The following is a 27,631-nucleotide window of genomic DNA, read 5'->3' on the forward strand; positions in this document are numbered from 1 at the left end:
TGAACTAATCTCACACACACACACACACACACACACACACACACTCCCTCCTTCCCTCTCATCCCTCGCAGTCACTCAGTCAGTCGCAACAACACCCTCTCCGTGGACGTCAGCACAAAGCACAGACGCTCTCTTACCGGCTTCCACACACACACACACACACACACACACATATATATATACACACACACATATATATATACACACATATATACACGCTGAACACACACCTCCTCAGCGACGCTCGTGGAGCTGAAGCAAAACTGAAAAGAAAAAGGGAACGAAAGACAAGAGGAGAATTAATAAGAAGAGAAACTTAAGGGGGAACATCACTCAGGTAAGAATCCTTTTTACTTCTTCATATTATCTCACTGGCACTTGAAAAGAAAAGAAAAACAACACAGTTGTTTATATTATGTAAAATGTTGCATAAAGTAGAACTTCGTTCACTCAATAGTGCAGCAGGACTTTCCCTGCTCACTTCACCTCATCTGCCCCGACTCCGTCTCCAGGAGTCGTGACCTCTCCTTGATCCTTCACATCCTTTAAGGGCTTCTTTATGTATTTATTCCTGCTCTACCTGGAATAACGGGCTGCAGAGAAGAAGAGAGCTGCGTGTGCTGTGGCTTGGTAAATAGAAAGTGAATGCACCGAGAAAAAGAAAGTGGCAGTCGGCTGTGTCGGGTTGTTGCACGTGTGTGAGGGGAGACGCGATGAGGTGCAAGTGGAAAATGTTGAGAGAAAAGTTTTGAAATCTAAACAAGGAGAGGTTTTGGAGAATCTCCCAGATCACTCATGGGTCTCGTGCCCAGATGAGCGTTAAAGCTGAAGACCTAGCTAAAACAACTTTTACTTGGTTTATTTGCAGTGTGATGGCACTTTATGCAACTCTTGTGTCATTTGTAACATGTAAACAAATGACAGCGGCGGCCTTGATTGTGGTGGGTTGGATGGAGTCAACAATCGTTTCTTTTATCTATGACCATCATCATTATTCCCTAATATTGACCAAGTGTTTTATTTTGTGGTTTTTTAGTCCGTGTTGAAGGTTATTGTTGAGTTTCTTGGTTCAGCTTGTGTCCAAAAATGAATCTTAAATAATCTTCAAGTAGAATAAACTTACATCTGGTTCAGAAGAAGCAAATAGTACAAATATTCAACGTTGGAGTGCCTCTGCCGTGGCTTGTAGCTGTTTCTTTGTGTGCTTTCAAATATAGAAGCCAAAATAACATGACTCAGTCTTGGTTGTCTTTTCTCATTTATCTTTGTGATCTTGACGAGGCTCTGAAGCGCACCTCTGTCCACAGAGACAGAGGTTTGGTTCTTCCAGCAATACGAGGGGTTGATAAAATAATAATTACAATTATCATGTCTGCAGAGTGACCCAGTTTGTGTTGTGTTTGCTGTGGAAGGAGTCGCTGCTCGTCACTGCTTCCTCTCTGAAGCCTAAAAGCTGCAGCCTCTTGCGAAGGCTAATGCAGCTGCAGCCTCAGCTTCTCACTGCTGCAGATAATATAATAATAAACGCCCTCTCCTTTTATCTGAAGATCCACTACAATCAGAAAAATAAAATAAATAACTGGCCGAAAGATGGAGAAGCAGCCGGAAATACCAAAACGGAAACACGCTACTTCCAAGCGGACCAATCACAGCTCTGCATTGCCACAGTGCGTAGTTACATTTCTAGGAAGATTCACATCAGGCTATGCCGCAAGGGTCTGCACAGGGTCGGCATATGCCCATTACGAAAACAATGCAACCCCTAATGGACAAATTGGGAACAGCAGTTTCGTTCATGTAATTTCGCCCCTCACTTATAACACATCCATTGTGATTTCCAAAGGAATAGACTGTCCCAGTTTACATGCAGCATGTGAGAAAATCAAATAACAGACAGGAACACGTCCTCCTCCTCCACACTAGGTGGCGATATGTGTCTTGTCAGCAGGTTAATATGGTCCCCTGTATGGTTGACCTATTACGTCAAACAATAAACAACTGGAATCTAATGCGGAAGCTCAGCATTTCCAACAACAACCATCTTTTTAATCTTGTAGGTAATGTATGCGCTTCTTATGGTGCAGATGAGATATGCGCTAACCCTCAGGTGGTTTTTCCGCTGGCTCTGTTTACCTTCTTCTTCTTCTTCTTCTGCGACCGGCTTTCTTGGATGTTTTTGCTCTGGGGTCATACACCAGCGCAGCGATTGTGGTGTATGTGCACATGCATTGTCCAGTTAAAGTCCAATTAAGGCTTATACATGTGCCATAAAATCGAATATCAAATCACACTATCTGGGCGTCTTTATCAGATAAGGAGAATTCTGGTAGTAGTCAGAGTAACATGTTTACATGCACTTAAGTTGTTATGTTAAAGTTGGGTTAAGGCAGTATTTAGATTTTTTCACATGCATGTAAATGTACCCAGAGGCATCAAAGTTACAGGAAGGAAAATATCCTGAGGTTAAGAGATCATTGTTTTCACCATATGACTCATAAATAATAACAACATCCAGATAAATTAAGAATAGCTCAATTAACAATTAAAATCATCTCTGTAAGCAAATTCTGCCTAAAGCTATATCATATATCGCAGTTTTCTCCCACACGTTGTATTATAAGAGGCTTATTTATGTCATATGTAACAGAGAAAGTGTGAAGTGTTAATCTACAGTAGTATAGCCTAATTCTGAATACATGATAGCTAAAACAAGGCAGCTATTCTCATCCAGCAGTGCGACGCTTGCCACTCCCACACACATGACTAATTGGTTGAATGAATAGCAACCGGGAAAAAAAAACAAAAAAAACACAATGCCTCGACTGGAGCGTCTAAAGTAAAGAAATAAGACATAAAATGAACCGGAGCAGATCCAGGTCAGAGAGGCTGCGAAGGGATAGACTCGTGTTTTTGACCTTCATGAAGAGATAATACAAGAAGAGGAGAGAGACAGAGGGAGCAGAGGGATGAATGGACTCATTGTCTGGTGCAATGTGTGTGTGTGTGTGTGTGTGCTGATGGGAGGAGGGGGGGGGGGTCTCAAAACAAACTGTGAGCAATCAGTGACATGCGAGAGGTTAATATTACACCAGAATCACAAAGACGTTGCGTTAAATAAACGTGCAAGTCAGAGAATAATGATCTCTGACAGATTTATGTGATGAGACGGTGTGGAGCAGGAATGCAGGATGATTTTTTATGCACTTGGGTGTCGAGCGTGAGCAGTAACTGTCTGTCACAAAGACGCATATAACACACAAAGCAGTTGGCAAAACAGGCGCCTGCAGTCACTTTTAAAGCTACAGTACAAGAACTTTCACACACTTCCAGCAGCTTGTGTGCTTTTACATGTTGACCAGTAATGATTACGGGTGTCCTGTGGTGTCTGGTAGCATAATGTTGTTAGTCCTTGAGAGGAGGGGCCTCTGTGGATCATCTCACAGATTTGGGATCTAGTGAACTTGGAGATCAGGGCAAAACCTTGTGCTGTTCTTGCTGAATGAATCCCAGGTCCAAATGTTTCCCGACAGAACACTGATGTCACAACACGGTCAAAGTTATTTACATCTGGTCATAATTTTGTGGCTGATTGGTGTACGCATTAGCAATATCACACATTCGATGTTAAAATACTCATTTGAACATATTCAGCTTTTTTTTTATGGTAAACTAGAGACACTAAAGTGAAAAATCTGTAAAGCCAAACCGTGATTTTCTAAAGCAGCGGTTCATAGTTACGTCTTCTCAGCAGAAACTTCTAACAATGCCTCCTGCAAACCGGCATTTAATATAACAAATAACCCTCTTAAACTTGAGTTATTTTCCACTTTCAAATATGCCACAAAGAACAAAACAAAACAAGATCACAAATCGCCTAAGCAATTAAAGCCGCAGGCGGTTAACGGGCAAATCAATTACGAAAGGGACCAGAACGTGAAACACTGCGGATAAAATGCAGACAAGCAAAGCGGCTGATAAACACTCTGCTTATTACGGTGGGGGGGAGTTTTTTTATCTTTCCCAAACTATTTTTTTTGAACAAAATTCTAAATGGAATCACTTTAACTTTACCCTGAAAATCAGACAAATCCTTATTTAGACCAAAAAAAAAAGTCCTAATTCTACAGAAAGTGACCCGGGGTTGTGGAGAGGGGAGTTTTTTGAAAAGAGAACTGGAGGAAGGGTGAAAAGATTGATGGAAATATGATGAGACACTGAGCAAAATATGATTAAAGAGAGACAGATAAGAGCCCGAGAGCGACACCGGCTACGACCGTGTGTCAGATCGAAGGGGTGGAGGGCTGATGTTTCTGTGCGTTTAAGATGGGGACGGGGACGGGGACGGGGACGGGGGGTCTCGGCCACCTTGATAGCCGAGTACATTATGGCTGTTCGGGCACATTAAGGGACATTAGCTGAAGGAGCAGCCCTGAATAATGCATGACCTTTATTTATGAGCGGAGCGTTAAATGTCCTCTGAAACGCAGTAAACCAGGGAACACACACATGTCACGTCTCCATCACTTCACATACATTAGTTTCCAGGAGACTTAACCAAAAAAACCACAAGACTTTTAGCATTGACCCGGACCTCAGACCAAGTCTTCACGTGTCCACAAATAGAGAGGAACGTATAGACTGATGTATGTCCCAGCTAACTGAGGAGAACAAGTACGTACACACACACACACACACACACACACACACACACACACACACACGGTTTCTTTTTCACATAAATACATTAACAGTTGATTCTGAAAGTGTCTGACTCAGGAAAGAAAACTTTCTGTGCCTCAATTTCTGCCTACTTTCATAACGGTGGCGGCAGCAGCAGACGGTGGCTGACTGGGCGACCGAGTCCAAACTCGTGTAACCACACATCGAAGTTTTTGCTATCGCCTATTCTCTAGTGAGTGTTGTCACAATGCACTCAGGGTTGCATGACTTCACTTTTTTTTTTTATCTGAATCTTAATCTGATCTGATGTCACTAAGAAAAACACAGTAGAAATGAATGAAATCTGTATTTTTGACCTGAATACATACGCTGAGAAGAGACAGCTCATGTGCTGCACACTGTGAGCTGCAGATACGTATAGACTGTATAAAGATAAGCTGCAACTCAGCACCATCGATAGCACAGAGTGTTATCAGATGGGATAGTGTAGCGGGTATTTCTCTGAAGCTTAAGGTCTAATAACTTTATCAAATAGTTGATGTGCAGCCTCCTTCTCTCTGTTACCAACTGACTGATGTCCAGAGGATTTGGACCGTTCCTCTGCTAGCGTTAGCGGATGACTTTTCAGATGCATTGCAGTAGTACTTTAGTTGTATTTCAGGACTGATATGTCACGGGAGTTTGGACTTCATCTTCAGTGAAGTATTTCCACACACTTGATGCTAGTTTGCTGCAACAACCCGCTGGACTCCTCACCTGTCAGACTAGTCTGTAAAACCCCTACGACTCCTCTGTTATGTATATATAAATCCCTTCATGGCCTGCGTCACAGCGTTAGCTGGAGGCAAAACAGAGGGAAGCGTGAGGTGAACACTGTCGCTGTCGACCGGGAAAATCTCATCTGGCTGCACCGAAAAATCAAAAACCTTGAAGTCGCCCATCGCAGACTTTAGTTACTTTAGTCAACTTTAGTTGAATGCGATTTAAAGAAAGGATTGAAGTGAGACAATCATCAACAACTCTCTATTTGCGGCGCACATTTGATATCAGGTCAGAGTAATATCTAAGACATAATCATTTTTCATTATTTGGAGGATTCTTGATACTTGCTAATGCTAATGCTAATCGCGAGCTAACACAACGCTAGTTACGTGTTTCAGGGGTGTCCAAGCAGAAGTTTACCCTCCACAGTGGTTCCACTTACTTCTTGTACTATCTTTGTTGGAGAGGCTTCACTTGATAAAGACAGACCCGACTTCGTCCCCTCTGTGTCCTCCTTTGGTCAAATCGTCCATCTAGTGAGTGAGAGTGTATGAGTGGGTGAATATAGTCCCCACTCACGGTCTCGGGGAGTTAGTGTATTAGTATTCTCTAAAATATATGTTTTCCTCGTCCATTCTTGCTAAAACAGTCCATTGAAATATGCTAACCGCCGTTTACAAGCTACAGTGTTTGAGCTCTTTTGCCTCCAGCTAGTATCGTATCAGATTGGTATCGCCGATACCAGCCTGAGTTTTACTCAGTATCGGATCAGAAAGAAAAAAGAAAAATCACTACTGAGCAAAGTCTGGACCAGATTTCAGACTAGCATATGCCGCTAGTCTGGACCGGAATCTGTGGATAAATCAACCACACATTCATGTGGTTTTAAGCCCAGCATGAGATTGTGTTTCAGATCTCATTAAATCGGATAATAAAAAGCATAAAAAGGCAGCTGGAGGGAGGCCTTGTGCGTAGGAGGTCAGTGGGTTAACTGTGTTTGCGAAACCTTGGTTGTAGGAGTTTATCAGGCCGACAGGGTCCCGCTCCGTCAGGGGCCAAGGTTCACTCCAGCTCAGGCTCGATAGGACACACAAAACAAAAAAAACATGAAGGGCGCCGAAGGCCAACGCACCTCAGAGGCTCTGACGTGTTCGGGGAACTCCTGGTGGCGGGCACATGGAGGGAGGCGGCACGGCGGCACGCACCCACGCACACGTACCCACACTCGGAATTTGCGTTGGCATCTTTTAATCTATTTAGACCTGGAGGCACTGATGTAAAAAAAAAAAAAAAAAAAAAGGGAGAGTGTGAAAAGAATCTTTTGTCTTTAACGCTGATGAGATGATTTAATGTTAAGGCTTAATTTTTCTTGAGTTTTTCTTTCCCCAAACTTTTTTCTGTACCTCTGTACGGAAACCGAGAATCAACTTAATATTAGAAATTCTCACTAAGACAAAAAAAAATACCCTAAGTCTAGAGAAAGCACCGAGACACAGAATGAGACAGCGAAGAGAGGAAGGGAGGAGTGGCAGTGGAAGACGAGGGAAAAATTGTGACTAATCGAGCAAAGTTCAGTGTAAATATGACGACACACAAACAAAGTTTTAAGGTTTGTAAATGAAACAACAAGAAGCAGGGGTTTGCCAACAGAAAAAAAAAGTAGCAAAGTTATTTAATAGTGTTTTTTTTTTAACCAACATCTGCTTCGAAACTTGAAGTTTCACTTGAGGTTTTTGGGGCTGTTTTGTCAAGTGAAACTGTCAAAGTTTCCTCTTTTACAGGCTGATACAGTTTGTCTGCAGAGCGTTTTGTGGTTCCGCTCGGTTTATTGCCCACAGTGGGCGTGGATTTCACCTTCCCTCTTAACACGAACGGAAACGCTGTCACTCCATCTAACTGGTTACGGTCAAAACTGTCAACTAAAAGCAACGCAAACCTGAAAAATGACTCAGCATTTGAAAAATCTGAGTATCTTTATTGCCATTGTAACATAAACATTTCAATTCAGTAGTAAAAAATAATCAAATATAATAAAAGGTATTAAAGTCTTCTATGAAATCTAGGCTGAGATATGAAAGACAAACACACACATACATTGCACAGTTATTGCACAACATACACCGATCAGCCACAACATTAAAACCAAGTAAATGACATTTATATAACCATTTTGTGATGATTCATTGTTCTGCTGAGAAACTTTTGGACCTGGCATTCATTCATGTGGATGTTACTTAAACATGTAGCATCCACCTAGACCAGACACCCCCCCACCCCATAGCAATGACACACATGAAAAGATACACAAGAAAAGAACGACTAAAATAGCATGTATAGCACAAGGTGTTGACCTGGCAAACCAATCAAGTAACTGTGGGGGTTAAAATATGATTTAAAATCAACATGGCCGCCTATAACCAATCACCACATGGCATTTTTATGGAAATATTAGATATACAATTGCGTAAATTGAAATTAAAAGTGACATGTGATAAATCCACACTTGACTCACACACTACTTTATATTAAACAACTAGTAAAGAGGAGGAGGAATAAACCTCGGAGCAGGTCATGTGATCTGGATTTAACACACTTCCTTTAAAGGTGTGATGTGTTTGTAACAGGTAACTCCACTTTAAATTTTAAACTTTAAATTTTTCGGACACAGATACTGTTTATTTTCCATATAAAATTTGATATATTGCCAAAAAGAAATATCATGATTATCTAAAATTAACAACACAGTCAAAGCAAATTTTGATTGTCGTTCATCTAATCTAATCAGAAGGCGGTTGTCAATAAATATTGACAACTATTTAGTTACATTTTACTGATATCTAGTAGTTTTTTTATTAATAATTGATTGTTTCGACAACAAATAATTATGTATTTTGTAAAGACATGATCATAATGAACATAGAAACTTTTATTTCTTTTAATAAAAATATATGCAAGATGGATTCAAAAGTCCCTCATTTATATATATTGACCCATGGGTTGATCCACAGAGGCCCCTCCCCTCAAACAATGCGTTGCCAGACGCCCTCAGAAGGTCCATGTTCATACTATGATGAGTCTTGGAGTCACACGGATGCACTACACACTATTAGATAGGTGGTCATAACGTTATGTGACCACGTCTCATCAGACCGACGGACCGAATCTCCACCGATCTCTGGCCTCCTGGTGTCCTGCCAATTAAAATCAAACAACCTCTCCACGCATCGACCGGCCCCCGCGTACAGTAACAAAGTCATTAGACTCGAATCCTGGCTCGCTCCCAAAATTTGAGAATAACAAATCAAAGCAAGGTCACGGAGGGCAACGAGAAAAAGACTCGCGGTGCTTTGGATCCGTGGGGCGACCTTGATGGATTCCAGACAGCGTCAAATCGCAATCTGGGTGGCAAAATACACGCATGACCGTGACGGCTCTCGTTAATTTCCAGTCGCAGGGACCCCCTGAGGGTAGTGCGCACATGTGTGTGTGTGTGTGTGTGTGTGTGTTTGTGTTGTGGTGCGACGGGGAGGAAGGAGGTGGCGTGCGGGGGTTAAGTAGCAAAGCAATAAAGCCATTTAAGAGCCATAAAGTGCTTGGTCAATCAAAACCAACCCCCCGCCAGGCACCTCATGTCCTCCTGTTTGTGTGAGCACCGCTTGCGTGCACGTGTGAGAGTTTGTGCGTCGTCTGCGAGCTGAGTTGCGCGCCCGTCTGGGCTCAGAGGGAAGGAAAGGATGCACCACCAGTGGAGCTTTGCGAAAATAGCTACAGAGCAGATGCAGTGATTAGAGCGTAATTTGTCCCGGAAGCTTCACAATGTGTTTTTTTGTTTTTTTATTTATTTATTATTTTATTTGGTGCGTGTAAATACATGTGCATGAATTTACACCTACGTCCAAGGCTCTGAGGCAGATTATCTGAATAATTGCGTAGCCACTGAAGGGGACTCTGTCCAGTTTGTAGATACATTTTTTTTGCAAATAATTAAACTGTCAAATTAAAGGATGCAAAGCAGATTGAGTCAAACTGTTTCCTCATGATTCACACATTCAGACAGACACAGTGTCATTTGTGGATCCAGAGGGAACACATCACTTCAGCACCATCACACGTTAGGCTTATATGCACCAACCACCATAACATTATGACCACCTTCCTAATATTGTGTAGGTCTCCCTTTCGTTTCCAATACAGTTGTGAGTCATCAGAGAATGGACATGGACCTTCTAGGACAGTGCATTTAAAATCAAAGCTGTTATATGTGCAATAACCTAAAGCAGGAGTCTTAAACGTATTTACGTACAGGCCAAGGATCCCAAACTCAGACTTAGACTAAAACAGACTTTAATGATCCAGAAGGGAAATTAATTGACACATAAATATGAGCTGTTATACAGCTGGATAGAATAAGGAATAAAGGAAGTTCTGTAGCGTTCACTATGGCAGCAGAGCTGAATCAATCTGCTGGAGAATGAGCTCAGACCCTCTAATGTTTGGTGTTGTCACTACACAACATAATGGACAGCATCTTTCTATCTATCTATCCATATAAAATGTCTAATCAACCAAAGATTTTGCGACCTCCTGCAGTACCTCCATGGAGCCCCTAGGGGTCTCCCTGTTGAAGACCTATGACCTAAGGAATAAACAAGGTGGCTCAGCTCATTTCAATCAAACAACTGCTTTTTTTCATTGTCAGTCAAATGACAAACTATCGTATACACCCTGTGACTACCATATAAACCCGGTAGTGTACGTATACCTGTTAACACTGGTCCTATGGGTTCGAGGTGGAGGGAACTCCATGGACCATCCCACAGATGCTCGACCGGTTAGTAAATATGGAGGCACCTTGTTGTCATGGGGATGGTGGAGGTGTCAACCCAAGTACACACGAGATATGAGTCCGGGGTTCCTAACAGAGGGATAACAGAAAACCAAGAAGACCAACCAAAGGGTGACACATGACGAGACACAGGTGAAACTAACAGACCGAGAAAACTAAACAGGAAACACAAAACAAGTACAAGACACAGAAACATGACACTTGTGCTGTTTCTGAGTTGTTCCTGAAGTGTTTTTGTGTGTGTGCGCGCCTGTGTCAGGCTGCATCCTGTGCTACATGTCTAAGTAACATCCACATGAATGAATGCAAAGTTTCCCAGCAGAACAATGAATCGTCACAAGACGTTTTAAATGTTACTCACTTCTCCTGTCAGTGGTCATAATGTTGTGGCTGATCGGTGTACGACATGAAAGAGACTTTGCGACCCGAGACACCAGCCCGTCCGTCTAATCGTCCGAATGTTGGACAACACAAAGTCGGCAGAAGTCAGTTGTGGTTTTCGCTGTAGGACACTTGTTTGGCTGTAAATTCACACCGACTACTGTGGCGTCATCTTCTCACCCTTTCTCTTTTTCCATTCTTCCCCTCCTCCCTCCTTTAACAAACCCTCGGTCTCTGGAGTCTACAGCCCAGGTGAGGTGGTGAAGGCAGGAGAGAGAGAGATCTCAACAATTGTTGCCATGGTAACCTGCCAGCAGGTGGTGCCCCCCCCCCCCCCCCCCCCCCCCCCCCCCCCCCGCCCCCTAAACACACACACCTGATGATGGCGGCTCATCATTTCTTTGTCACTTTCTCTTTCACGTGGCACTTTCCTGATGCTTATCCAGCGACACATCAGCCCCTGAATTAAAACACCGTCCTAAGACCCGGTTCACGTTGGGACTCACTGGCCCGTGATGATATTGACCAGACACAATTCTCCCCCCCCCCCCAACAATCTGTCTGCTCCCCCACCGTTCCACAAACCCATATTTATACAAACTCTCACATGTACAACAACTGCTGATGAGCCTCTCTGAGTTCTGAGCAGCATGCAGATCCTCCAGTACCCCATTGAAAACAACACACATATTAAATATTAAATAAACAACCGCCCTCCCTCCACGTTGCCCCGCTTTCCTCAATGACAGTCGGGTTAAATCCACTTTGACATGTCAGACCCCCCCCTCCCCCCCACACACGCCGAGCTAAGCTGTCTGGGCTGCCGTCACCGCCACCGTGAGAGAGGCTGCATATGTTAATGTCGATATCGGAAAGTAGGTTAGCAACCGCTCGTTTCCCAGTTTATGTTCGTTATAGAGATTAATTTAGTTTTGTTTAGGAGCAGGATACGTTGTGTTTTGTTTTCTCCGTGGGGAATTTAGGGACAAACACACAAACACAAACACACACACAAGGGAGTTGAAGGAGTCGAAGGAGTCAGATAAAATTAAACGGCTTTATTAGGCTGTCGGCGTAACTGAGGAGGCTTTTACACAGACACTGTGGAGAATGGGATGGAGCGAATGTGCGAAAAAACAAAAGACAGTCATTTTTTTTTTATTATTATTTATTTATTTTAAAAAGATTGACCTGCAGCGCTCGACCTCCAACCACATGCGCCAGCAAGTTACAAGTACACAAGCTACAACTCAACCGCTCACGAAGGATGTTTACAGTTTAATAGGTGGTTTAGTCTTCTTCGCCGTTGCTATGGCAACGGTGCAGCTCATATGCACCTTTTTTTGCTTTTTTTTTAAAATTAATTTTACAATTTAGATGCTATTAAAGCCTATGGTTCGAGCTAATGCTGCTAATCTCCATGATCGACCGTCACTTTTTGCCGCTCGGTGGCCGTAACCACGGAGACATAGCTAGCCGTGACATCACGTGCACACCCTCTATAATTTGTATGACTCGTGACTTCGGAGAAATTTCAGCGAAAGTTTCAGTCGGCATTGTTGAAAGTGAAGCAGGAAGTAAAAACAAAAATTGGTAACAGCGCCATCTAGTGTCTGGGTGGTGTTTTTGCAGATTGAGCCACATTGATGAGCGTATACATATAAATAAAACACACATATCTTTTTGATGCTCCTCCTATGAACTTTATCTGGGTTTCTATCGACTACATATGGAGTTTTTTTTATAGGGCGTGTTCCAATGTTTAGTCAAATTCTTGAATAAATCTTCATAAATAAACGCGTTAACCACAGGCTCCCAAATTTAGACGACGAGTCACATCAACACAGCCCCGCCTCTCTGCTGTGTGTTTGTTGTGTATGAATATTGAGAGGGTGCACTGGTGGTGGTGGTGGTGGGGGTCTGATTAGGAAACGCAGCTTTATCAAAGGATTCTTTGTATGCATCCATAAAAAAAAAAAAAAAAACTGTGTGTGAGAGAGAGAGAGACGGTGGCTGGTTCATTTTTGCTCTAATTAAAAAATGTTTTAACCATTCCCTCTAGCGCACACTTACATTTGTTTGTGTGAGTGTCTGTGGATTTTAATGCACCTGCCTCAGAGCTTCCATCAACTCTTCACAGCTTCGGATTTTAAGCTTTTAAACTTAACTGTGTTTTAGTTACTCTTCTACACCTAGTAACCACTAAGAAGTGCCATTAAGACTCATTTAGAGTTCGCTCTGTAACAACTTCACACAAACACTGGTCACTTCCTACTTCCTGCTTCACTTTCAACAGTGGCAGCGACTGCACAACTTTTGCCGAGATTTCACCCAAGACAATTCTTACAAATGTTTGTACCTTCGAACATCCTCAGTCCGTCTTTCCTCTCTCGACGTGTTCCTTCTTTACTGATCAAACAATCAATCTGAAAACTGCGGAGATGGAGAAGCAGCTGAAAAAGCTAAAGCAGAAACTAGGATACGATACGATACGTTATCACGATACTTGAGTTAATACATATAATACATTACTGTGATATTCTAGATAGATTCAAATTAATTTTCATTTCTAATTTATTGCACTTGTCCAGAAAAGTGGATCGAGTTTCTTGCCACTCAAATGTCAAAACACAGTTTGCAAACTGTGTCCAGCTCATTAGTTCCTTCTTCCATTTGAAAGACAAAGTTCCTCCAAAGGTCAGCTTCAGTCCTTTTAGGTGTGGAAGTCGTTCACGATCGACCCAGAACGTGACTTTTTCTTTTAAAATCGATGTTAACATATTCAAAATCGATACTGTATCGGAAGAAGAAACATCTAGTGGCTTGTCGATATGTTTATTCCCCTATTGGAAACACGCTACTACCAAGAGGACCAATCACAGCTGTTGTTGTCTTCGGCGCCGCGGTGTGTAGTCACATTTCTGCGGAGGTGCACGTCAGTCTACGCCGTTTATAAGCCAATTCGAAGAAATATGTGTGTTATATGGGTGTGGATCACTTCCTGTTTCATAATAATTTTCTCAGTTTAGCCTTTGGTGAATTTCCTATAAATGCACGCATAAAAATAAAAATGCATTTCCTGATCAGACCAACACCCCGTCCACATCACCAGTGCACCCTCTCAATATTCATACACACTAAACACACACACAGAGGAGAAGGAGCTGCCTCACTTTGGTGTTTGATATAGTTGACCCAGATCTCGGAGCGTGCAGGGCTGAGGATGAGGAGGGAGGAGGAGGAGGAGGAGGAGGAGGATAAAGGAGGGGAGAGGGTTTTAGGAGCAAAGGGGGGTTATCTGTGTGTTATGCATGTGTGAGTGAACAGGATGATGGAGGTGGGGGGGCGGGGTGGGGGCAGGGGGGGCGGGGTTAAAGGGCGATGGGTTAGACCGCTGCTCACTGCACACAGATGTTCCAGTTTATTTTTTTCATTTATTGCAAAGAGTCTAATTTAAGAAGCAGCAGGGGGCTGACGAGTAAAAGATGGACGGACGTGAAGGTCAGAGTGAGCGAGAGAACAAATAAATAAAGGAATAAAGAAAGAATTGAGAGTTAATGGGTCTGCAAACTCAAACCAGCGTCTACGTCTGCATGATATATTTTATTATATTTCATCAACCCAAGTGAAATCTGATGACTGAGACTAAACATCTCGACTGTTTACATGGATGCTTCAGTAAAATGGTCTTATTGTCTGTTTGACTATTCATGAAGCCCAGTGTAAAATGCTTCACCTGATTCAGTGTTGCATATTTTTAGCAAACTTCCTCTGAACTAATGTCTATATATTGAATATATTGAACACTTCTTTGCAGAATTCAAACATTTATGTGTCACAAAGACACAGAAATCAGACCAAGTTTGACCCAGAGGATGTTAGGATTAGGGGTTAGGGTTAAGATAAACTGGTATGTGATTACATCAGAATACAACAGTATTTTGAAAAAATTTTATAAATAAATAGTGCATGAACCAAGACGCTTGTTGGGCCAACTTGTTGTTTTGCTACCTCTGTGCCTTTGTCCCTTCATCCCAGCAAACATGCACAAAAAGAACCAGATCAAGTGTTTACATTATTACTAGGAGCTGATGTTTACACCTTATCTCTCAGTCTGATCTGATTTAAGGCTTTTTTAAATGGTTGGTTTTTCATTCTGATTATTAGCAAAAAAAAAAATAGTCAAAAACAATGTGACCAAGCAGCACAGATTATTGTAGACTACATAAATATCATATATATCATATATATATATGAGATGTGTGTGCAGAAATTTAACTTAAACACCAATATATTATTTATTTACTCACGTGTGCGTCAGTAACATTTCCTGTTTCCTTATTGATATCTTTCACTCATGACAGCGTCTGACCTCCACCTTTAACTAAAAACGTATTTCAACCTAAACCGAGTCCTTTTCCTTTATCCTAAAACTTAAAAAAAGACTCATCACTTACTGTTATCACTTAAAAAAACGTCATGCATTGGTTTGTTTTTGAAATACGTGTCCTTCTAGACCAACATGGATAAAAAACAAACAAACACACACTTAACTTTGGAGGCCGTGTACAACTGTTAATAACGGACATTTGAGCTTTTTGCATCAGCCCGTTTTGTTTTTCCATCTTTCTCAAGTCTTAAACTCATGCAGGGAGCATCTTTCCCCCGGGCTCAGTGCCTCGAACTCCTCACACGGACAGAGAGGCAGATAAAGACGCCTGGAAGAGGCGAACCTCCTCGACTTCAATAGACGGGGAAAGAGGACTCTTCACTCTCACGTTTCTTTCATCTTATCTATGGACTGTGAAGGACCTGGCAGCAGCAGCAGAGAGAGAGAGAAAGCTTTCGTTGTTCTTAAAAGAAACACCATCTTTTTATTTTTAATTTATATTATCAAACATCGCTAAGCACCACCCAGAATCTCGCTCAATCTCTTTTTTTTTGTGCAAGATAACACCAGATCTGGAAGCGTGACTGACTCCAGCCTTTTCCCCGAATGGTTCCATTTCCACTATTTCGATTACAGACCCCCCTCTGAGCGCTGGCCGTCTCCCGTCTATGCAGATAATGGAGAAGGGACAGGAAGCAGGGGCCGCGCTTTGTTTGCTTTGTTTGCTTTCTTGCGTTTCCTTTGTTGTTCTGAAAGCCAATCGTCTCCGTGTACATGCGGCGCAATCAGCGGGCATGATTTATTGAGTGGGGAAAAAGGGCAACGAGGAGGTAATCGAGGACTGGGACTTCAGGTGAGACCCGGACGGGTGGAAGGGAAAAGGCAGGAGTGGGAGTCGGAGATGGATGATAGGGGCTCGAATGAAGGAAGAAAGAAAAGGAAGGAGGACAGAGTTTTATCTGACTTTCGCAGCCGTAGTGATATGACAGACTTGGCAATCCGGAGCGGTTCACCGTGCCACCCCCTACCAGTTACAATCTTATTGCTGCCTGCAGTGCACACACACACAAACAGACACACACATCGACTACTACCTCAGCCCCATCCTCTCCACCCTCCGTTTTCTCTGTACGGGATAATCCTTCCCCCAACCCCCCAAAATACCATCGCTCAGTCAAAAAAAAAAAAAAAAAATTCCAAGGATCGGAGGCAAGTTGCACGCTGAGCGCTCGCACAAAAGGCAAACACACCACACACACACACCAGAACTTATAAGACACTGATACTCTCCCAAAATGCAGATGGCAGCATCTGCCTTTCACAGATAATTACACTCCACCCCCCCCCCCGCCTTCTCTGCCGCCATCTAAATCTTCTCCAGCCTAGATATGTGTGTGTGTGTGTGTGTGTGTGTCAGTATGGAGAATTCACGCATCATTGACATTGTTGTTGTTGTTGTTGCTGTTGTTATTTGTTCTCCGCTATCCACGCTGCCTAATGTGAATCACGGGAAGTAATGAGCGGGAAAGACGGGGTCCAGCAATGACTCATGTGAGGCTCATTGAGTAGAGCTAAGAGGCTAAGCTACAGCCTATATGGTGCTAATAAAAACAAAAACAAAAACAAAAACCTACAGCCTATATGGTGCTAATAAAAAAAATAAATAAATAAAAAAACCTACAGCCTATATGTGCTAATAAAAAAAACCAAAAAAAAACCTACAGCCTATATGGTGCTAATAAAAAAAACAAACAAAAAAAACAAAAAACCTACAGCCTATATGGTGCTAAAAAAAAAAAAAAAAAAAAAAACTACAGCCTATATGGTGCTAATAAAAAAAAAAAAAAAAAAAAAACCTACAGCCTTTATGGTGCTAATAATAAAAAAAAAAAACTACAGCCTATGTGGTGCTAATAAAAAAAAAAAAAACCTACAGCCTATATGGTGCTAATAAAAAACAAAAAAAACAAAAAGGAGCAGTCCAGTCAGTCCAAGTGAACAAGAAGAGTTTTTTCCACAGTCAGCTGTATTTTATTTCAATTAAAAAGAGGGTAACACGCGTCAAAGAATGAGGCTATTTTACGTATTTACCTTTTTTTTTTATGCATATGCTGTTTAAACTGCAGAACATTTTGAAGATGCTGATTTTAAGTATTTTAGAAGAAGACGCTTGTTCAAACATCTCAGTAATTAGGGTCAGCCCAGTCTGCAAAATAAAGCCCTTTTCAAACCAGCATCAATTTCATTTTTCACCTCGTCTCTAAATCCAGTTCATCCAGATCAAAAGTTCACCGACTCCAAAATACTTCAGAGCAGAAAGGTGTTCCTGTGTTTTATTAATGAGCAGCTGAGAGGCTGCTGCAGGGCATCCCCATTAGCATGCTGCTACATGATACACCAATAATAAAAAAAGAAGAAAGAAAAACGAGGGAACTCAATAGGAATCTAGGAGGAAAGCAGCCTGGAAGAGGCTGAGCAGACAGGGAGGAAAGGTGAGGGGTTAGAGAGGACGAGTGAAGGTGAGGGGGAGGGCACGACCGTGGGCGCGGGGGGGTGAGGAGGAGAGCGGAGTCGGGGAGGTGAGGTGGAAGCGAAGCGACTTGACAGCAGGGGAATATTCCGGCTTAGAGAGGAGTCACAAGGGACTCGTGCAACCACTTAACCCAAGCACATGTCTTTCTGTGCAACACACACAGACCCCCCCCCACCCTCACCCGCCCGCCAACCCCCCAAAAAAAGGTTCTCGTCTTTGTCTCTGAACACACCCAGGACTGTGATCGGCATCAGTGCACATCTCACATCTAAATGATGTCTGTAGGTTATATGAGTCTGGCTGCAGCTCAGTTCATATATAGGACAGATGATGGAATCCATATATAACGCAATGTTTTCAAGCTTTCCATCTAGTTTTTATCCTGAGGTAGTTCTTGTAGAGCTTGGACTAAAAGTCTTGGGTCATTTTCTTGAAGCTCTGACCAACTAAACCAGAGGAAACTAAAAAAAAACGTTTGAACATAAGAAAGAAAGGTCAAATATTAAGTTTTGTTATATTTATTCCTGGATAAAAGAGCAAAGAACTGGAGTGTGAGGGGAGATGAGGACAAATATTAGTCACAAATTCATGCATTGATAATATATAAAATAATGATAACGTCAGAACAGTTGACTATAATGTGGAAATTACCGATAGAGATCAATATAACTGTTTGTATCCTCCTGTAGGGGTTGTCCAGACGAGTCAACCAGTCAGTCAGTAACAACTTCACCAAACGTCCTGTGGTAACAGAGAGAAGGAGGCTGCACATCAACTATTTGATAAAGTTATTAGACCTTTAGCTGCAGCACAAGGCGAAGAAATACCTGCTACACTATTCCATCTAACAGCTCTGTGTGGAGCAGGTTTGAACAAGTGCAATTTAAGACTTTTTAAGGTTAAGGTTTAAATTTAAGTCCTATTGGGGTTCATACTGCGAATAAGGTGGTAATAAATGGATCTAAGGACTTAAGTGAATATGATTTAAGACTTAAATGCAAAATATGCTCATATTTAAGACTTTTTTAGACTCTGCAGAAACCCTGTATTAAATGTTACTGACGGTGCTGAGGTGCTGCCTGTTTTTATACAGACTATACATATCTGCAGCTCACAGTATGTAGCACATGAGCTGTCTGTTCTCAGCATTTGTATTCAGGTCAAGAATATGGATTTCATTGTTACAAATTGTTATTTTCAGTTTTTATCAGTGTCGTCATCAGAGAGTAGTCGTGGCCGTCTTCAGATAACATCCTCTAAACACGTTAATTTCTAATTTAAAGTTAAAGTTTCATGCCAGCCTCAAGTGGTCATTTTAGGAAGTGCAGTTTTTAGCGACAGTTTGTGCAAAGCTAGAAATACACTTTTCTGTTTTTTAGAATAATTGAGCTGAATCTCTAGTGAGCAGTAGCTGTGCAAGGCAATGTCTGAGTAGTGATAATTAGTTTTGTTACCATAAACCTACAGCTGTACTGCAGCTGTGTTTACGCTACACCAGAATTTACACCAAATGCATGCGTTTAATTCTTCTCCTATTGTCTTTAAGCCTTTTCCTCCGTCCTAACTGTGGCTGAACGGTCCCCGCACCCATCGCATTAACACGAACAAACAAAAAAACCACACACCCACACACACACACACACTGCTGCAAACTGAAACTCCCCTCCACAGCCAGCGAGGGGATGGCGAAGGTTCAGGCTGGATGACGCCAATGTCACCAAGCCAGGGGATAGCACAGAAGGTCGGGGAGGGCCGGGGTGGGGGTTTGTGCAGCGATTCTCCCTGAAGGTGCAATTAGTGCTCCGCTACAGGAACAACGCTAGACAGGGTTCCTGAACCAGAACATTGTTGCACTAATTAATAAGTCAGTCGCATCAGGGCGGCTTCGGCACAATAACAACGGCGACAATAAAAACAAGAGAAAGACACGGAGAAAGAGAAAGAGACGCGATAAAAACACCAAGGAGAAGAAACCATTTCCTGTTGTTGGTGAACACCTGCCTCAAAAGAAACATTTAATAGAGGTGTAACATGTAGTTTAACCATAGACTGTAGATAAATATAATATAGAAATAATATATTTTTATATAAAAGCCATTATCTAACTCAAAAGTTGCTTGACACCAGAGGAAGGATTCAGGTGTATAATTGTTCAAATTAAACACTACACTATTGCAACTCTTTCCTGTTTGGAATAAATATCCTCTATAAAAAGCTTTAACTACCTTCTCACCACCTACAGACGTTCTTCACAGAAAAACTCATTAAAAAAGACAGTAGCCATCATAGGTGTTTACAATATACACGGACAATTCAGAGAACGTGTTACAGCCACTTAATTAAATGCATTGTCGCAATACAAAAAAAAAATTCAATGATTTAGATTAAACTTTTAAGTTACAGAAACTGTTTGATGTGTTCAGTTGACACGATATTTTTGGTACTAAGATCAACTAAATATTCTGTCCAGTCTGAAGTTAGATTTTTGCGTCGATATTTCTGAACTTGTCTCAAGTTAATAAAACTTAATAAACTTAACTTGATAAAATTGACCTTAACTTAATAAAATCAACAATTTCCATTCGTATTTTTGAGTTCTGACAACTTCTCATGGAATTAACCAACAGATTCTATTGAGTTACTGTCATTATCTTTTCTTCCACACATAACACCTGGAAAAAAAAATTAAACAATGTGAAGGAACTATTTGGAACAACTTAATTTTTATGAATTATTAACTTAAAAACACTGTTGACTGTAGAGTGAAAGACAATTGTGTTGTTGTGCAGCCGGACTAAGAATTGCACGAATGACGTCTTGTATTATCAGCGTCCATGTAGCTGCAGCCAGTGTGAGGAATTTCCACCTGAGCTGAGACCAGTGAGCTGAACGCGATGAGCTGTAATAACAGTAACATCCTATTTTCTGCGAGATGAAGAAAAAAAAAAAAAGAACACAGCTCACGCTCAGACGATGTTTCGTGCACAAAAATGCTAATTAAATTTGACGTCTCCGGATCGGTTTTTGTGCGGAGAAATACTAGATTCAGATTCAGGGGGCAATTTAACGCACATGTGAGCAGCATGACGCGCAAGAACGAGACACTTAAGGAACATAGAACACAACAATACACAGTATAAACAAAAAAAAATAAAATATGCCAAAAATGTTTGACACTTTCCACGTAAACACGACTGTAAGAGCAAAGTGAATAGTGCAAATGTAAACAGGAATTATATATTTACATGATATTGCAGAGGAAGCACGGGTAATAAATAATAAATATCATCAGGAGACAGCTGCAGAACAGAAGGTGCTTAAAAAAAGACACGGCACCGAGTCACAAAGCAAAGAAAAATGTCTCGAATGTAACCTCATGACACAGGTGATGCTTGTTTTTGTAGCTTAAAAAAGAAACGCGGTTAATTAGTGAGATTTGCAGGTACTGGTTGGGAGTTTTTTTTTTTTTTTTTTTTTTTTTTAACCTCAGGCTATTTTAGATTTTCTACTGAGCATTTTCTGGTTTCAACTTGAAGAAGATGTGTAAGTCTTTGTATATTATTCTTGGCAAGAAAAATAAATGCGTACATTTTCCCCACAAAAGCATGTCAAATAAAGTCCCCCCACCCCCCACCCCAGGATCAGTGCTAGAGATCAAACTGTAGTGATGACAGCAGGATGTGAACCTTGGTATTTCCAGATGGGGAATGACAAATTATCGTAACAGAAGCTTAAAATAAGCGTATATTGTGGAAAATTATCGTACATACCCAGTTTGATGTTGCTCAAACATTACCTGAGACCCGAGCTTTTGTTTGGTCTGCAGTATAAAAACTAAGCTACATGTTTCAACAGGAAGTGGTAGTTTTTGAAAAAAAACAATGTCCTCATATGTGGACACTGGGATTAGTCCATTATTATTATATTGAACATGGCTAACCAAAATCAGAACAATTAAGTCCCAATGTCCTCAAATGAGTACTTGATAATTAGCGAGGCTGTAGCTCATTGCTATTGATAAAATGAGTTAAATTTGCGAATCACATCAAACTAGAAATATTAATAAGTATTCATTAATACACTGGATAAGATGCTGCAATCCCTTGTGCCATGATCTGAGGCAAATTTATATTTAGAAGTTTAGTCCAGCTGAGAAAACAACCAGCAGGCTAGCAGTCAACTAGCAACCAGCAAGAAGACACCAGCTAATTAGCCTAGCCAACAGCAGCAGGTAAGAAGTGATGGGACATGCAACTACACTTCAGCCTTTCCCCTCTGCCAAGATCAGAAGTGAAACACTAAAAGACACCAGCTAATTAGCCTAGCCAACAGCTAACTAGCATAAAACAAAAAGTTTTAACCATAGAATTTGATGGGGTTTTGTTCCTTGTCCACTTTTGTCCTGTGATCGTCTGTAGAGTGTATTGACCCTTCGCTACCACTAGATGGCAGACAAAAGTGTCCAATAATGAGGACAATGGGTTTAAATGAAGCAGAATGTCCCCGTATGAGGACGCAGGGTCTCAGGAGGTTAAATAAAGTAACAGCACTGCTTCTGTTTGCTAATAGCTGTGCACTGAAGTGGTCACTGATGGTGCAGAGGGTGATATTATCGTACAAATATGACAGTTATTGTACGTCTTGCGACACTAGTGAAACTCCAGAATGTTTTTGCATGTGTGCAGGCCGACTGAAACCCAGCAAGAAGCTTAAAACATTTCACTTGGACACAGAGGAACAACGTCCCCTTTCTTTAACTCACATATTGAAAACAGCTCGGAGGGCCGTGAATACAAGCAGCTGATCTGCTCCGTTTAAAACACATGTGAGTCTGTGTGTTCAGCTCAAGGTCAGGGAGTTGTTTCACTAGTCACTGCTTTTTTTAATTTTATTTTTTTATATCGTTTTGTGCCCCAAAACAAATCGAGTCACTCCCACGGCTGATGTCGGAGGATCATGTGAAGCCGATCACAGGTTTGTTTTTTTATTTTATTTTCTTCAGATGAGAGCTTTTTTTTTTTTTCTTTAATTCTCAGCTGAGATGAAAACAGATGAAAGGACCAGTTGATTCCTTTAATGCTTCTCTGAAGTTACACTTAAGGGATATTTTGAAAACCTCACCACTGCAGCACTGATACATTTGGGATTCGGCACAACTTGTCTTTTATAGTGTAAGTGTGAGTGAGCTGGTGCTCTGTGGGGAGACTTCATTTCTCTCTGCTTTAGATGTAGATTAATATTTTAATATTTTCTGTATTCTGGGCTGAAATCATTGAAGTCCCTGGACTGGGACTTTGTAAAATGCATTACATTACCCACACAGACATATGGGTCCTGAAGAAGTCCAGCGGAGATGCTTGTCCGGAGCGAGTGTCGCATCTATGTGAGAGGAAAAGAGTCGGTAACTGTGAGTGTTGCAGATGCTGCATCTTCCTCCACCTTAAAAACAGTTTAGACGGTTCAGTGGGGTTGTTTAAGACATCTGCAGGTGTATTTACGTGTGACTTGCAGAGGTGGGAGTGGCTTCGTATTCATAATAGTCTTCATAATATGTTTCTACACTGGTGGGTGGGGTTGAGGTTAACTGGTCTTTGCTGTTTAACCGACAAGATGTTTTCCATTTATCACTCACAAAGCTAAAACAAAGGTAAAAGTATAACTTTATGACCAGTGTTGGGCAAGTTACTTCCAAAATGTAATATATTTTACATTACAAGTTACTTGCATTTGAAAGTAATAGTTTCTTTACAATATTACGTTTTGTGTAGAGTAACTTATTACGTTTTAGTTACTTTCACCAAAATAAACATTTAGGACAAGGCATTACAAAGTGAAGGCAATATTTTGTCATGGTGAATAGTCCTTTTAATATTTTCACTTTTATTCTTTTAATCTGCTACAAGTATATGAACTGTAATTTACATTGCATAGTTTTAAAGGTTGTCTTCCGTGAATGATTTTTCTTCATACACTGAGACACAAATCTCTAGTGACTCATAACTTTATATATTTCTATCCATATTTTTTCTTGTTATCACACACAGATTCATTTATGAGAATTGTTAAACATGGAGATGTATTATTGTTAGATGATGTGACAATAACAACCATGAAAATCCCTCTGCAAACACAGCTGACTTAACAAAATAAAACAATTTTTAATCATTAAACACCACCTGTAGTGTCTCATCTTAAATGAACTATCTGTGAAAACGTGTTTATACCTTAACAATAGGACAATATCATAGAGATTTGTTTTTACCTTGTCACTTGATCGAACAGGGATTTTGCTGACAAGCTTTTGAAACGCAGGCGACTCAAATGTAGAAAGATGTAGCTCATCCTCCACAACACACTCAGCCTCCTCACTTTTCCTGGTCAAACATCTTCACCTCTGGTCTGGACAAACACAACTTTCCTTGTTTAGATTTGCTCGCCCCGTCATCTTCCGTCTGTTTGCTAGCAACAGGTCGTTTAGCCTCTAACTCCAGGTGTTTCTTCACGTTACTCGGCCTCTAACCAGCAAATAAAGTGCACCTTATTGTGAGGTTATTATCCATTTCTGCGACAAATTCAAAATAGTGCGAGTATAACCACGTAGAAAACGTTCAGTGGTAGCCATCTTCCCTTCTTCTTCTGTTGATTTTAAACCGTGTTCTTCTTCTTCTGTTGATTTTAAACCGTCGTCTTCTTCTGCTGTTGATTTTAAACCGTCTTCTTCTTCTCCTCTTTATTTACGGCTGTTGCACCTGTGTTGTTTTTTTTCGAAACCTCCGCCTGTGCGACAGCTCGGATTGTAACGCGACTCAGTAACTGTAATAATATTACTAAAATACAGCTAGTAACGCGTTATATTACTCCGTTACTGCCTAAACGTAACATATTACGGTAACGCGTTACTTTTGTAGCGCATTCTGTTGCTTTAAAATTATAGTATTTTGACCCAAACTATCGTATGTACTAAAACAAACTTGAAAGATTGAAAGTGCATGGAACTCCAGTAACTTTCGTATCGCATATTTGCCTTTTTATCCTTTTTGGCCCTGAAATTATGATATGGATCCGGTAGTTATCGTATATCTGGTCCTGTGGGTTGAGGGGAGAGACCTCTGAGGATAATCCCACAGACACATGATCAGGTTGGGATCTAGTGAACTTGGAGGCCAGGTCAACACCTGATAATGTTCTTCATGTTTGTGTGTGTGTGCGCCTGTGTTAAGGAGTATTATGGGGTGGGGGTACCTGGTCTGGTCTAGGTGGCTGCTACATATCTAAGTAAATCCACGTGAATGAATACCAGGTCCAAAAGTTTCCCAGCAGAACACTTAATTGTCACAAGATGGTTTGAATGTTATTTACTTCTCCTGTCAGTGGTCATAATGTTGTGGCGGATCAGTATCAATGCATATCCACATAAATATGGGCCTGTTGCATATGCACACATACCAATCTACATAACAATAGAACATGAGCATATCTCCCTCTTCGTTTATCACAACAAAGTTCCTCAATCATTGACATCCTCTGAAACATGTAAATATCACAAGTAGCACGTACATACAAGAGATAGAACCAAGTGTTATGAATAAAAAATATCATGAATCAAATATTCCGCTCCTTATTCTTAGTCTGTTCATATCTGTTAAACTCACTCTTCGTCTTCTAGTTTCAATGTGGTTGAATCTTGACAACCTGAGTTCTGAGTCATTTACAAATACATACTAATTAATTAAGGTTAATGTTGGCAGCCTCCTTGGCAGTCCGATCCCTTCTCAGCTTTGTATTTGTTGCCACATCGGCAGTATTAAAAAGGGGAAGTGGCAAACAGCAAAAGTGGATAACCTATGTGTTTTTTTGTTTTTTTTTTCTTGGTCTTTAGGTTGTCGAATTGAAGAACTCCCTCCCGAGGCCCCCTGCTGACGGATAACAAGCACATCGCACTAGTCTGGGAGCTTCATGAGTCCGCGCTCATAACCACCATTCATCTGTGTGTGTGTGCGTCTGTGTAGCACCATGCTGTGGACAGTGCTACTAGCGCTGCTGGTGCTCCTCCTGCTGCAGACTCAGCTGTCCGTGTGCTTAAGGGAATTACGCACCGGGGGTTCAAGCCCTCCTATCTCCTCCTCTCCTTCGTCATCCTCCTCCTCCTCCTCCTCCTCATCGTACAACGCTACCCAGCAACGGCTGCCCGGAGCCATCATTATTGGCGTGCGGAAAGGCGGCACCAGAGCCCTGCTGGAAATGCTCAACCTGCACCCAGATGTGGAAGTGGCAAAGGCCGAGGTAAAAACACAGTGTCACTTTTCTGCAGGTGTGTTGGTTGGCACTGATTCCTCACAGCAAGAAGGTTCTGAAGGAGTGGAACTGTGGCATATAAACAACAAGGAGGAGTGTGACTTCTCCAATGTGACAATCAGTTCATGTCATGGACCCATTACACCATGTTTTATCTTTTAATTATGTGAAGACTGATAATGACAAAGATCATTAGAGCTCCGCTGAAGTTTTTACCCAACTAAATTAAATTCTGGCTGATTTTTTGCCTTCACTGAGACTTGTGAAATTATAAGTACATGAAAAGGTTGGACATGATAGTGCTACTTGGACCATCTATAATATAAAATATTAAAATGTTGCACAAATGCAACAGCATTTACAACAATTTCCATGTGTTTTCACAATTTCAGTGTTTTTTATTCTAAGCCTTTTTTACTTTAAATTCTCATATTCAAGTGCAAAAGTTTGTTTTAAGTCTTTTTTTTTTTCCTTGCACAATGTACCCAAAGACATTTCTGCTTTTGAGTGTGAAAATGAATCATTCTTTCCTCTGTGGCTCTTCCAAGGCTGCTCACCATGTACCAGTGAATGTTTTCCACTCGCTCCTCTCAGGGGGCAGAAAACACACTTTAACAAGTGACATCGGTGAGATGGTTTTATGCTTTATTACAGCTGGAGAAAAGAAAGAAAGAAAGAAAAAGAAATAACTCAAAACTTTCTCTTTTTTTTCCTGAGCATTTCAGTGAAACCTTCTGCAAGTGTCTGCTGTGCCATGGATGAGAAAGAAAATATCTGAGTAAATTAGTAAAAGTCAGCTCATGACACAGTTCTAGTTAGGTTATGTGGAGGGTAGGACTCCAGAAACTGGGGAACAAACAGAAACTAAACACACAACTTGACAAAGAGAAAGACAGAACTATAGACCCTGTTATGGCCTTCATCACTGTGTAGCTGGGGGCAAAACAGAGGGAAGCTGGAGGCAAAAAATCACTTCATATCAGATTAGATTAATATGTAATGCATCATCAGTTTCAGCCTGGATAACGTTATGGGTTAGAACAAACTGAGACTGAAATTACGTTAAGTTAATTATTATTTAGGTGATTCTTGTTACATGCTAATGCTAACCGCTATCTAACACAGCGTTGTATGTTTCAGAGGTGTCCAAGCAGAAGTTTTTGTATTTGCTACGTTACCCTCCACAGTGGTTCCACTTACTTCTTGTAATATCTTTGTTGGAGAGGCTTCACTTGATGAAAACAGACCAGACTTCGCCCCCTCATGCGGTCAAATCGTCCATCCAGCGAGTGAGAGTGTAGAGGACGGTGAATACAGTCCCATTAGTCAGCTTTTTAAAATGACACTTATGGTTTCTGGGAGTGAGTGTATTCATATATTCTCTAAAATATGTGTTTTCCTCATCCATTCTTGCCAAAATGGCGTTTACAGGCGATAGTGTTTTGCCTCCAGTTAAGCCCCGCCCCTCAAAAAACGTCGTAAAAAGTTGGCGAGACACAGGTGGAACTAATGACGGCAGAGCCACAAAGAAAAGCTGATCCAATAATCAAAGTGGGGGAAACGCAGACACTCAACAACCTCGACACCATGACAGTCGTGATCCCGAAGCATGAAGGAGCTGCAAATTGTTAAACTGAAATTGAACACATAATCTTAATAATTCTGCAAAATACCTATTCAAATGTGCTCTGAACACACTTGGTTAAACAAACATCAGCGTCTTTTTTCTTGTTCTCTGTTCTCT

The 27,631-nt window shown here is 41.2% G+C and overlaps 1 protein-coding gene across 4 annotated transcripts in view; it reads left to right on the forward strand.

Moving 5' to 3' along the window:
• The first annotated feature begins 44 nt into the window (after positions 1 to 44).
• Positions 45 to 27,631, forward strand: part of hs3st1l2 (heparan sulfate (glucosamine) 3-O-sulfotransferase 1-like 2) — a 29,166-nt gene continuing 1,579 nt past the window's right edge. Inside the window, exons 1-2 of one of the 4 annotated variants that reach the window (XM_047593167.1) lie at positions 45 to 337; positions 25,472 to 25,875. In XM_047593167.1, coding sequence (XP_047449123.1) covers positions 25,606 to 25,875 — 270 coding nt within the window. In that variant the 5' untranslated portion in view covers positions 45 to 337; positions 25,472 to 25,605. Of the gene's footprint in view, positions 338 to 22,061; positions 22,567 to 22,862; positions 23,000 to 24,625; positions 24,732 to 25,471; positions 25,876 to 27,631 lie in introns of those variants that run through there. The other 3 variants (XM_047593169.1, XM_047593168.1, XM_047593170.1) reach the window with 3 other exon arrangements.

Source organism: Mugil cephalus, chromosome 8 (genome assembly GCF_022458985.1).
Source record: "Mugil cephalus isolate CIBA_MC_2020 chromosome 8, CIBA_Mcephalus_1.1, whole genome shotgun sequence".
NCBI classification, from domain to species: domain Eukaryota; kingdom Metazoa; phylum Chordata; class Actinopteri; order Mugiliformes; family Mugilidae; genus Mugil; species Mugil cephalus.